The sequence below is a fragment of the Muntiacus reevesi genome, chromosome 5 (assembly GCF_963930625.1).
Source record: "Muntiacus reevesi chromosome 5, mMunRee1.1, whole genome shotgun sequence".
NCBI lineage: Eukaryota > Metazoa > Chordata > Mammalia > Artiodactyla > Cervidae > Muntiacus > Muntiacus reevesi.
This window is the reverse complement of record NC_089253.1, coordinates 1,664,137-1,677,729: the sequence shown is the minus strand read 5'-3', so window position 1 is coordinate 1,677,729 and position 13,593 is coordinate 1,664,137. Positions and strand designations below refer to the sequence as shown.

Sequence of the window (13,593 nt, the reverse complement as noted above, 5' to 3'; positions counted from 1 at the left end):
TTTGGCCACGTCACATGGCATGCGGACCTTCCCTGGTCAGGGATCGATCCTGCGCCCCCTGCAGTGGGCCACCAGGGAAATCCCCACTGTAATTGCTCTTGATTAATGGTCCATCCTCCTAGATCAGCTGTCAGCTACAAACCCAGGGGGTTAGTCTACCTTGTTTTCCATGGATCCCCAAAGCCTGGCACAGTACCTGGCACTGCGGACTTCCCATAAACACATGATGAAAGAATGAAGGTCGTTAGGCAAGTCCCTCAGTCTCTCTGAGCCTCAGTTTCCCCATCTATAATAGTCCCCATTGGCAGGATTACTGTGAAGAGGGCTTCCCAGGTGGCACTAGTGGTAAAGAACCAGCCTGCCAGTGCAGCAGACATAAGAGACACAGGTTCAATCCCTGGGTCGGGAAGATCCCCTGGAGGAGGGCACGGCAACCCACTCCAGTATTCTTGCCTGGAGAATCCCCATGGACAGAGGAGACTGGGGGGCTGTAGAGTCAGTAGGGTGGCAAAGAGTCGGATGAGACTGAAGTGACTTAGCATGCATGCACGCATGCATGGAAGGCAGCAGTTAACAGTGCTTGGCACAAAGTATGTGATCGATAAATAGTCACAGGTATGGCGCCTGTGGTCTCATTGTTAAAAAACAATTGTAAACACTTGGGAGGTACTGGTTTTTCTTCTCTTCTTGGCTGGAGGCTGTTGTTAGTAATCTCTCTAAAGCCACCTGGCTGTGTCTCCTCTGAAAGACCCAAGAAACCCGGCCTCACCCCCTTTTCCTGCCCCATTGCCCAAGACTCGTCACCTCTCCCCAGTTGCTGTTGCACAGACTGTGGCCCACTCCCCCCGCAGCCTTGCCTCTGTAACTCGGCTGATATCACCCTCCCTGTACTCAGGTTTCTGCTCACTGGAAGGGTCCATTCTGACTGTCCCCTCCTCTGCCAGGCCCAATCAGCCCACACAGCGCAGCTTCCAGTGGGCCTTCTGTTCAGGCCGGGAGAGGGAGTGCCCCCGCTGGAAGGAGCAGGCGAGCATGCAGTTCGGTCTGGATCGCCGGCACCCCGGCAGGGTGCGACGTGATGGACGGTTCACTCAGATTGAGGTGCTCGAGCTGAGCTGACAGTCTACCTGCATAAAGGAGCCAGTTCTGGTTGAAGGTGGTTGAAGGACTCCTGGCCACCCATCCCAAAGCATGTGGAGGGCTTGCTTGATGGTGAGAGAGAGGGTCTGGTGCCCCGCTTCTGGGCACCGGCTTTCAAAAGGAATGCACCCCAGCCCCACAGTGAGCCTGGGCCAGGAGCGCTGCCACAGGCCCGACGGCACACCGCCGGGGCGCCCCACGGGGTCCCTGGCTGGTCCGCTGCGGAGGACTCACATCTGACCCCTGGCATTGCTGTAAGTCTCTCAGAGGAACTACTCTGGCACCCAAGATTCAAGACTCTCCCAATCCCATTTCTCTAGAAAATTTATCAGACTGAATTTGAAGAAACTGACCAGGGCTGAAAAACCTGGTTTAACTAAGGCACTGCCACCGGCTACTGGCCCCAAGGACGAGAAGACGGTGCTGCCGTGTCTGCGCCCATTATTCCTGTTGCTCAGAACCTGCTCCTCCCGCTCGCCTGGCTTCCTCCTACTGTGACTTCGAGGCTGCTGCTTCAAGAAGCCTCCTTCCAGCTCTCAGCTGAATGCCTCTCTCATACTCCCCGGGCATCTGACCGCTGATCATCCCGGCAGGACCCGACCCTCCCTGCCGGGTCACATGATTCCCGCTGCAGGGACCATGCTCGCTGTCCCTGGCTCCTGGCACAGTGCCCCCTCCTCACTAGGTGTTCAGCAACCATTTACTAAACCAAACCAAACTTCAAAGCGAAAGTCTCCTGACCTAAGCCTGGAGGCAGAGTGTCTGTGGGTTTGTCAGGATTACACTACCAGTAAGGGAGAAGCAAGACTCTCCTGCCACAGTGGTAGATGCTCTGAGAATGGAAGGTGGGAGAGGGGCACACACTTCCTGCCAGGCTGTTTCCTTGAGACAAGAAGGGGGGGGCCTAGGCATCTGTAGGTCTTACAAGCCTTCCAGGAGGTTCTTATGTGCAACCCCGGTTGGGAACCCACCCTCCTGGCCCTGTGCGCTCAGAGAAGGAAGGTGACCCAATATACAAGGCTTACTGCCAGCACTGGGACCAGATCTCCGGCCCTACCCTTCCCAGCAGGGGACTTCCTGGAGGCTCCAGAGCCGTGGGCTTCCTCTGGGGTCCAGATGGTATCAGCCTGAGCTGCCCCCAGGGATGTGCCTCCGCAGGGGCAGGCCATTGAGCTTCCTGAACCACAGAGAGCAGCAGGAATATTCTGTGCTCATTTGATGGTCTGGCATGTCCCTTCCCCTTTGCCCACAGGGCTGACCGGTGCCTTCCCAGCCCGGCAAACCAGTTACAGAAGAAAATCATTGCCCTACGTTATACTTGCCAACTGTGCCTCTCTCCTATTCCCATTTCTGCCAGATAGATAAATACTTTCTTAACCCGAGCCTATGTTCTAGGAAAAACCCAGGTGCAGGCAGACGAGGGTCCTGAGAGCACAGGCTATGGGGATGCAGCATCAGTGGGTCTCGGATGGGGGACCAGTTAAATCCCCAGTAAGTGCTTGCTGAGGCAACAACCTTACTGCTTCTGTCACTTGGCATGCCCAGACCGTGTCAGGCTCCATGAGGATCGTCCTCCTAGCTTCTGAGCACCTGCTGTATGCCTGGAGCTCTCTTCTCCACCCCGTCCTGCTGTATGCACTTGCTCATCTTTCAAGACCCAACCTCAGCTTCTCCATCCCACCCTCCACAGAGGAGGACGCTTCCTGCCGACCGTGATGGACAGAAGCAACACGCATTCTCTTGGGAAGAACTCAACTTCAGTCCAGGCCCACAGAGATTACAGCAAAGCTACTGACTTATAATATGCACCGTGAGTTTAGATACATCAGAATACTGAAAGGAAGAAAAGCCTGAGAGCAGATGGAGGAAATAAGTGGCCTGAAGCCCCGGGGACGATGGAGAGAGGAGGGTCTCCTGACTGCAGCCCCTTCCCAGCCCAGCATGGAGTAGCCTCAGGACTCTCTTGGAGACCAGGGATGAAGCCATTAGGGTGACTTTCTGGTGACGCTGCCCCTCCCTCAACAACTGCAGTGTAAGCCCCAGGCATCTCTGAGCACCACCCCCAGCGGACGCATGAGGAGAGGGCACTGTCAGCCCGGCTCACCCTCCATATGATGTCACGTCAGCAGCGCCGCATCCACCCTGTAACAGGGCTCTGCTCTCCCCACGGGAAGGGCTGCCAGCCGCAAGATGCCATGTCTCGGGACGGGCTAGCTAAGGAGAAAGTAGATATGGATACGACATACGTATGGTGTTAATAGTTGAGAGGAATGAGCAAGATCTCGGCTATCAACGTGGACAGAGCTAAAAAAAAGATTGCTGTGAAAAGTAAGCTGCTGAGTAACAAGCACAGCATGATTCCATTTTTTACTGCATTTTTTAAAAGCATACCAAAGCTCCACTCTTGTGGGTGGGTATGTTTATAGGTATGCAAGACCATTGTCTATAAATCTGAGAGCCCACACCTCATCGGTCAGGTTTGCCTGGGTCAGTGGGGCGCACCTTACGTGCTCAGTAACAATACTTGTGTGCCAACACGGACGGCCGAACAGCTGCCAGCGGGGCCGTGTCCTGCGGTGGATCCTAGGGTCTCCCCAGGGGATTCTCCCTGGGCCGGCCCTCCCATCCTGCCCGCTCCACGCCACCTCCAGCTAAGCCGGAACCATGGCTCCATGTGGCTGTGGCCGCCTCGGCCTCCCCGCCGGTCCCCAGGCCGAGCTCCGGCCCCTGCTGCTCCTCCGTTCTCCAGGGCTCTGGCCAGGAGCGACTCAGCAGGGCCAGCTCCTCCACCCCGGCTCCACCCTGGGAAAGCGGGGATACGAAATGCTTGTGTGTATGTTCATGTGTGCACATGTGTGAGTGGGTGTGGGTGCGTGCTAGGGGAGCAGGCTGCTTTCTAGAAGCTGGGGTTGAAACGCAGGCAGCAAGCTGACTTGGTTCAGGCCACCAACTAAATTGTTCTACTTAACAACCGGCCCTACTATGTAGGTCTATATCCTAGGATAAACTACAATGGAAAAGAATATTTAAAAGAGAATGTATATATATGTATAAACCGAATCACTTTGCTGTATGGCAGAAATTAGCAAAACATTGTAAATCAACTGTACTTCAATTAAAAACAACCAACCAACAACGAAAAAACCCAAGGCATCCCTACTTGAGTCTTGGATTATCTGCATCCAGACGAGCAGGCACTGATACTCAGAGGCCTGATGGCTAACTTCCGGTGCTGAGAGCTGAGAAAGGAGATGAACAAGGTCCTGGAAAAGCACTCTACCTGGCCAGGTGCAGGTGACCTGCCAGCTTTCAAGGCTTTTAAGGCCCTGTCTGAGTCAGCTTGAGCTGCTATAACAAAATACCATGAACTAGGGGCCTAAACAACAGACATTTACTCCTCACAGTTGTGGAGGCTGGAAAGCCCAAGGTCAAGGTGCCAACAGACTCAGTTCTCGCTGAGGGCCCTCCTCCCGGCTTGTAGACGGGCACCTTCCTGCTGCGCTGTCATATGCAGAGAGCGGGATCGGTGGTCTCTCTCTCCTTAGAGAGACACCAACCCCTCACAGAAGCCCTACTCTCATGACTTCAACTCTAAACTTAACTGCCCCCTCAAGGCCCCACCTCCATATACCATTACATTGGGAGTTAGGGCTTCAACATAATGGCTTTCTGGGGGGACAGAAACGTTTAGTCCACAACATTCTGTCCCTGGTCCCCCAAAATTCATGCAATGAACTCCTGCATGCAAAATATATCAATTCCATCCCAACAGTTCCCAAAGTCTTAACTCATTTCTCCTTCAAATCTAAAGTCTCATCTATAATAAATCAGACTGGGTTAGACTTGAGATATGATTCTTCTTGAAACAAAATTATTCTCAGCTGAGAACCTGTAAAACCAGATAAGTTATGTGCTTCCAAAAACACAGCAGTGGAACAAACATAGGATATAAACTCCCATTCCAAAAAAGGAAAGATCAAAAGGAAGAAAGGAGTGACAGGTTCCAGGTGAGTCCAAAACCTAGTAAGATAAATCCATTAGCCCTTAAGGTTCACTCATAATCCTCTGTGGTGCCAGGCTCTGCCTTCAGGACCCACTGAGGCAGGGGTCACCTCACCCCTGCAGCTCTGCTGGACATCTCCAGGCCCTCCGGAGGGCTCAGCAAAGCCTCTGCCTTGCCTGTTGAAACCAATACCCCGCCCCCTCACCCCACATTTGAAACCAAGGAGACAACTCTGATGCTGACTGAATTGCCTTCATTCTTTTCTTATTCTGAAAAATAGCATACACAGCCAGACAGCGATACTGTCAGCCCTGCAGGATCCATCAAGTCTGACGGCCTCCCCTCGCTTCCCTCTGGAGTTGTTCCTGCTGGGGGGCTGATTAGGCCCATGGTTCACACCCAGGCTAATCTTATCAAACAGTGGTTTTTCACAGTCTCTGTGTTCTCTTCTGAACATGCTCTCTTTTTTATAACACAGACAGGTGGCCAATTTTCCACATCTTTAAGTTCCTTTTCCTTTTTGTTAAGAATTCCTTCTTCAAGTCATTTTTCTCTTCTTGCATTTTACTCTAAGCAGACAAGGGGAACCAAGCTGCTCCTTCAACACTTCGCTTAAGAATCTTCTCAGCTAAACCAGAATTGAAAGAGAAATGTGTACCCCAATGTTCATCGAAGCACTGTTTATAACAGCCAGGACATGGAAGCAACCTAGATGCCCATCAGCAGGCGAATGGATAAGGAAGCTGTGGTACATATACACCATGGAATATTACTCAGCCATTAAAAAGAATGCATTTGAATCAGTTCTTATGAGGTGGATGAAACTGGAGCCTATTGTACAGAGTGAAGTAAGCCAGAAAGAAAAACACCAATACAGTATACTAATGCATATATATGGAATTTAGAAAGATGGTAACGATAACCCTGTATGTGAGACAGCAAGAGAGACACAGATGTATTGAACAGTCTTTTGGACTCTGTGGGAGAGGGTGAGGGCAGGATGATATGGGAGAATAGCATTGAAACATGTAAATTATCATATGTGAAATGAATCGCCAGTCCAGGTTTGATGCATGATACAGGGTGCTCTGGGCTGGTGCACTGGGATGACCCAGAGGGATGGGATGGGGAGGGAGGTGGAAGCGGGGCTCAGGATGGGGAACACATGTACACCCATGGCAGATTCAAGTCCGCCATATATGGCAAAACCAATACAATGTTGTAAAGTAACATAAATAAATAAATAAAGAATAGAAAGCCCAGAAATATATCCCTTTAAATATAGTTAACTGATCACTGACAAAGAAGCAAAGGCAATACAATGGAGCAAAGATAGTCTCTTCAACAAGTGGTCCTGGAAAAATCGGACATCTACATACAAAAAAAAAATGCATCTAGACACATACATTATTAAAAAAAAAAAAAAAGAATCTCCTCAGTTAATTATCTAATTTCATCATTCCCAAGCTCCACCTTCAATGGGAACTCTGGACCATGAACACAGCCCAGCCAAGTTCTTTGCCACTTGCTAACAAGGATCACCTTTTCCCTATTGTCCAATAATTTGTTCCTCATTTCCAACCTCACCAGAACAGCACTTAGAGTCTGTATTTCTAGCATGTACTTCAAAACTCGTCCAGAATTCTACCCCATTACTCAGTTCCAAAGCTGCTTCTACATTTTGGAGGTATTTATGACATCAGCCCTTTTTTACTTCTGTCTTAGCTTGGGCTGCTGTAACAAAATACTATTGACTGGGTGGCTTAAGGAGCATAGCTCTGGAGGCTGAGACAGCCAAGATCAAGGTCCCGGCAGATTTGGAGGACTTTTTTCCTTCCCTGCAGACAGCTGCCGTCTCGCTGTGTCCTCCCGAGGCAGCAAGAGAGGAGGGGCTCTCCGGTGACTCTTCCTCCCGGTGGGGACCACAACATCATGACCTCCTCTAAACCTAATGCCTCCCAAAGGCTGTTAGGGTTTCAATATGGGAATTTCGGGGACACAAGCATTCAGTCCATAACGGTGCATTCACAGAGAAAAGGCTTCACGTGCAGGGTGTGTGTGTGTGTGTGTGAGCAGGCTTCAGTGTCAGTGATGCGTATCTGGCTTTCTGGGTGGAGGCTTTGAACAGAGGCTGCAGAAGAAGAGAATGGAGGGAGCTGGTGAGAGGGCAGAGCCCCCCTCCCCGCGTCATGGGGGCTGGCCTGGAAACATAGCCCCCTCAGGCAGGGGCACAGGGCAGACAGCGCCGGCACTGGGCAAGTGCTAGGGACCTGCCTTCCTGCAGTTTACAGCTCTGCAGGAGTCGCTCCTCAGTGGAGAACTGCAAAACATTGACCCTTCCTCCCGGTTTTGCATCCGTTTCCCCTTCATCTAGGATGCCTGTGTCCCGCTTCCCATTCCCGGCCGGTCTGTCCATCTGTCACTGGGTAGGCACAGCTCCCTTTGGGAGCCTTGGTCTAATTCCCCACGTCTGGGATCTGAGCCTCTAGAGCTTCCAGAACTTTGGCACTCCCTGCCTCTCAGGACTGGCCACTCCCAGCCAGCCCTCCTGTTTGCTTGTCTGAGAGCAACACTGTGAACCACAGAACCCCCAGTACCGCTGTGGCCTGCTTCCTGGAAGCAGAGGGGGCCGTGAATGAATGAGTGAATAAATGGACTCCGCACTGCGGTGAACGGCTGAGCCCTGAACGTCAGGGACAGCTGTACAGATGTTACATGAGAATGTCTGGTTGGAAACATGTTGGAGGGGTGCAAAATGATAGAAAAGGTCACTGCGACGCCAGACGCACCCACTCATCTGATGGACTAACCTGCTTCCTCCTCCACAGACAGCCAGAGGCACGCGGCCCCTACTGGTCTTTGTGGGTTCCTGGGATTCGCAGCGTTCGAAGCTGGGCTGTAGCCGGAGAGGTGGAGGGTCAACCGTGCCACGTTAACCCGGGTTTAAATACTAACTCTATTACTGCCTAGGTGGCGGCAGCTGTGCCTCAGTTTCCTCACTTGTGAAACAGGCATGAGAGCGGCACTTTTTCATTCCCTTTGCTGCGCAGCAGAAGCTAACACAACGGCGTAAAGCAACTACACTCCAGTGAAAATCAAGGGAAAATAAGACGAGTGGCACTGAGGATTCAATGACAGACGTGCCGTCAAGCCCTGGCGACAGTGAGCGCAAAGATGCTTAGTAAGCACCGGCTCTGCCTAGAGGTCCTCCCCCGCCCGCGGCCCTGCGCCGGTCATTCTGGAAACCTCGGGTGAGTAATCTGTAAAATGGGAGTGATCATAAGGGGAATGACTAAATGAGAAGGTGCAGCTGCGCTCTGATCTGTGGTCTGGGTCTCCGGGGTGCAGCCATCCGAACCCTCCGCCCGCGGAGGAGCGGCGAGGGCCATCTACAGCCTGAGGAGTTCGGACCCCAACCCCAGCCCCGAACCCCTTTCCTCTCTGAGAGGGTCTGCTGGGGGTTCCTCTAAGAGGTAGGGGGCCTAAAGAACCAGGGACCAGCGCTGGGGACCCGAGAAGGCGCGGAGGGAGAGGGGCCCCCATAGCAGGGGCGGGGCGCGCGTGCGCCGGGGGTCAAGGATGCCAGGGCCGCAGCCGGGTTCTTCCAAGAAAAATACAGAACGCAGCCGCGGAGACGGCCACCGGCAGCCGGCTCTCCCCCGGCGGCTTCCGGCTCCGATCGCGCCCCGGGGCCGCTCCCCGCTCCAGGCCGCGCCCCGCCCCGCCGGCCGGTGGCCGCGACCCCCACCCGGGACGGCCCGCCCGGCCCGGCCCGCGCTTACTCTGCAGACAGCGGGCGGCGGCCACGCAGAGGGCGAGGACTCCCAGCGAGAGGCCGCGGCTCCGCGTCCTCCCGCCCGGCGGCGGCCTCATGAGCGCGCCGGCCGCCCCGCACCGGCGTCCCGGGCGCGAAGGCGCGGCCCGCGCGCGCCCCGCCTCCTCGGCTGCGTCCCGCCGGCCCCGGAGGCAGATGCCGGGCTCTGGCCGTGCTCCGGTTGAACCAGTTCCCTGGGAGCGGGCAAGGAAGAGGAGCGAGGGGGGAGGGAAGGAGGAGAGGAATGCACACACTCGGGGTAAATCATAGCAAATTATGTAGTCTCCTTACGTTCACACCCACTTTACTGGTGTTGATTCAGGATTCAGCTGGGCGGCAGAAGGGAGGGAAACTATTAGCTGTTGCCTGAGGGCCTAGAGGGACCGTCTAATGGCTCCATGTGAAACGAGGCGGCTTTCAGAAAAGTGAATGACAGTCTGGAATGAAAGGGATGAGAAAAGGATGAGGGAGCCTCAGGCTGCTCTGGGTGGAGCCGCTGGGCAGTGGTGACAGCTGTCCACCGGCTACCGTCCATGCATCTGAGCACCATCCATCCATCTGTCCATCTCCCACCCGCCACTCTTCCATCCACTATTTATCCAGCCACCATCCACACCTCCATTCATCCATGCATCCAAGATGTGTTCACCGAGAACCTATTTATTTGCACAGGGCCTAACACGTGGTCAGTTCAGTCAGTCAGTTCAGTCGCTCAGTCGTGTCCAACTCTTTGTGACCCCATGAATCGCAGCATGCTAGGCCTCCCTGTCCATCACCAACTCCCGGAGTTTACTAAAACTCATTAACACATGGTAAATACTCATAAAACACTGATGGTGTGCAAAAGGCTGGGAATACAACCATGAACAATATAGAAGTCTTTAGAAATCCTAGCAAGAGGTAAGAGCTAGAAAAACAAACAATTGCTGTACAGAGCATTTGTGTCTTTGATGACACAGGAGTCCCAGGAGGCTACACAGACTCAGAGCAAGAATAATTACCTGCCTGCATTGCAGGCAGATTCCTTACTGAGAAGCCGCCGTGAAGTTACATGGATGAGGACAAAAGCCATCTTGCCAAGTACGATGATGGAGCAAAAAGATGGAAAGATAGAAGACCATGGCAGTCTGGCACACTTTCCTATCTCCTTCTTCTGGTTCCTAAGGGGGATTCCTCGCCCGTTTCACATGTTATTGGTGAGGCTGACCGTTGTGGTTCCCTGCCAACTGTCCCTGGGTGGGCTTGTGAGCCAGGCTGACCAATCAGAATATACTTTCAACCAACCAGTGTTTGGTGCAGGGATGGGTGAATTGAGCCCTCAGAGTCTTTCGTGGGAATGATATGTGGTCATTGTTGGGATTGTTAAAATCAGAGGATATGAACCTGGGAATGCTGGGAATATTGGAAAGGCCCTGACTTAAGCATGAAGCCAAGATGGCACAAACTAAGGTGGGAGCTGAGAAGAGAGATAGAGGCCCTGTGACGTGGTTTGAGCTCTGGGATTCTACACACTTGCCTTTGCCAGTTATGAACAGATAAATACCCTCTTTTGCCTCAAAAAATTAATGTTGGATTTCTGTGACATAAAACTTAAATCGTCCTGACTCATACAAGGGATCTTCTTGACAGTTTTCTGTTCTTTTTCATTCCATGTGAGGGGATTCAGGCATCACTTGTGTTCATTTACTTATTCATTAAACTTCCATCACCTCTGCCCCTGTTCCAGGCTACGTGGTAGGCCCTGCAGCTCCAAAGATGAATGACTCATGGCTCCTGGTCCTGAGAAACTCAAAGTAGACAGTATGATCCAGACTGGGAAAGGCCTCCAGATAGATGAGCTCTTCCTTCTGAGGCCGAGATGGGAGCAGACTGGCTGTGTTGTTCACTGCCGTTTACCTGGCACCTAGCTCATGGCTGGTGCTTAATATGAATGAGAAAAATTGCAGTCTGAGAGATATAAGAGAGAGGGAAGAATGTCATTAGATCGAGGGCTAATTGAGGCTAGAGTGACTCATGATGCTCTGAGTTCCAGTCCTACCTCTGTCACCCACCAGCTCTCTGGTCATGGAGAGGTAACATCTGCTCTCTGCCCCTCGGAGGGGTCAGGCTGTAGCAGAAATGCTCAACCCTGTCTGCACATTAGGTAGGAAAAAAGCACTACGACCTGGGCCTCACTCTAGTTCAATTCAATCATATTTTCTGGGGTGGGGCCCCGGCATTACTGTTCTTTGAAAGTTCACTGGATGATTCTAATGTGCAGCCAGAGTGGAAAACCACTGCTCTAGGTTAGTTAGAAGCTTCTTGTGTCATATTTAATGACACTTTGATCTGAATCTATCAGATCCTTTACTTAGAGTAGGATTTCATAGAGGGGAAGAGCATGATAGCATGAGTTCATTTAAGCCATGATTATATCTGCTGTTTCATTTGTTCATTCTCTCTCTCCATCCCTCCTTCCCTACCTTCTTTTCCTTTTACAATTATTAGTTAAGTGCCTACAAGGTCCCAGGCATGGCAATAAATCTGGTTGAGGCAGAGAGGAAGAATAGGGAAGAAAACTAGAAAAGCATGTTGGGACTAAGATTTGAGAGGTCTATATACTGATACTGGGGGATTCCTAGGTGGCTTAGTGGTAAAGAGTCTGCCTGCAATGCAAGAGATGCAGGAGATATGGGTTTGACCCCTGGGTCAGGAAGATCCCCTGGAGGAGGGCAAGGCAACCCACTCCAGTATTCTTGCCTGGAGAATCCTATGAACAGAGAAGCCTAGTGGGCTACAGTTGGCAGTCAAACCGTCAGACATAGCTGAAGAGACTAGGCACACACACATACCAATACTGAGGACACTTGTTTTTTCTATAAGGATATAATTCAAGATTCATAGTGAATATGAAATGTAGTCTTCTCCTTTGCGATCTTTGACATATACTTTATCCTTCAGGTATTTGGTAATTCTTCTCACCAATCAATCACTTGGTTTAAAAAGAAAACCCACCAAAGTTTATTTTCTCAAAATCTTAGGAGCCGTTCTTCACTTCCAGGAGAAGCAAATGATGTGTGTTTATAGTGACCTAGCTTTATGACAGCCATATATCCTCAAACAATTCTCATGTTCAGAGATAGATCTGATTTTTAATATACTATTCTGTTGTTCCTGTAAGGACATATGAATTTGTGAGACCGCATATCTTCATGTTTGGCTCTGAAAAATTGGTCATCACATTCAGATAACCTGTAAGTTCTGGGGTTTGTTTGTTTTTTGGTCTGCTTTGAAAATATTGTTGTTTATTGTGTACATGGTATTAGGGTGCCAGGCAGGTGGTTGAGCTGGGAGGGAATTGTGTTGAATGCTGCAGTATGAAAGACCTCTACAAATCTTTATTAAAATTGGTTGCTTTGAGCTGAGCTTTTATGGTGTCTTAAGCTTCCTAAGCTGAGCTGATATGTATTCCCCGTGTCATCCTGAAGCCCCATGTAGGCCAAGACTTTTAAGAGGGTAGATCCAAAATGAAATTCTTTTTCTCCCTTGAGAACTTGGCTGGTCCAAACTGCCTATACCACACAGCTTGTGTTAGCTTCTATGACAAGGAGTTGTGGAGTTGTGATGCAGACAAGCCTTGTTCCCTGTTAGCTTATGGTCCCCTTAGGGATGAATACCGAAACTTAATCTCTTAGTATCTCTTCTACATGATAATAGTGCTTCTGGGGAGCACTGGGTAAGAACTCTGGCTCTGGAGTCAGACAGATGCAGGAAAAGCCCAGCTTTTCCACTTCTAGCTGTGTGACCTCAGGCAAGCTGTTTAGAATTTCTTTCCAGCAGTTTCCTTCTCTGTAAAATGGGATTCTGATATTCGTACTCAGTAATGCTGCTGGGAGAGTCAAATAAAACGCAGCCGGGAAGTGGGATGGTTGCAGGGGAGCCCCTGATTCACGTCAGTTATTATCACCGCGTCCAGCGTGCAGCGCTGTGATGATAGGTGCTTGGCCACTGAACACGTTTCTCTGGTGGGTTCATGCTTTTTAGTCTTGATCTCTAAGACTATACTTCTTGTCGGGGGAGGGTGTAATTTCCTTGGTTCTGTCTTGCCGCAGCAAAAATTTGAAGTGACGGATGGATCAGTGTTACAGCTCGGTATTACAGCTCAGTTTTATTTGGTAAGCAAAGGAAAATACATCCTCAAGGCATGAGGGCGGGCCGACCCAAGAGACATGAAGAGAAGAGAAAAGAAGCAAGAAGCCCAATTTTGGCTCCTCTTTTTATGTTTTTCTCCTCCCCCTGAGCCTGCCCTATGTAAAGCGGGCTAGCCAGGAGGGTGTTTGCTGTACCTCAGATTCTCACTCCGATCCTTGGACCGTCCTTTGTTCTATTTTCACAGGCTTTGCCCTTCTTTGTCTTTTAGCCACCACCATTCTATACTCCTTTTTCCTGTTCTAACTGCCTAACGCTCCTCAAAGGCAGAGGTCATTTCTCCCACATCTTCTCTGGGCTGTCTCTTCCTGCATGGCACCCAGTATAAGGAAGGTGTTCAACAGATATGTGGTGGACGGCAAAAGTCTGATCCTAGTTTAGCGGTTCTATTACAGAAATGATTTCATATCTCTGGGTCTCAGTTCCTTCACTGGTAAAAATGAAGGGT

At 51.0% G+C, this 13,593-nt stretch overlaps 1 protein-coding gene across 1 annotated transcript in view; it reads right to left on the bottom strand.

The window, feature by feature from the left end:
* Positions 1–9,046, bottom strand: part of VSTM5 (V-set and transmembrane domain containing 5) — a 29,951-nt gene extending 20,905 nt beyond the window's left edge. The window contains exon 1 of the mRNA XM_065936440.1: positions 8,926–9,046. Coding sequence (XP_065792512.1) covers positions 8,926–9,016 — 91 coding nt within the window. The 5' untranslated portion in view covers positions 9,017–9,046. The remainder of the gene's footprint in view (positions 1–8,925) is intronic.
* Between the last annotated feature and the right edge of the window lie 4,547 nt (positions 9,047–13,593).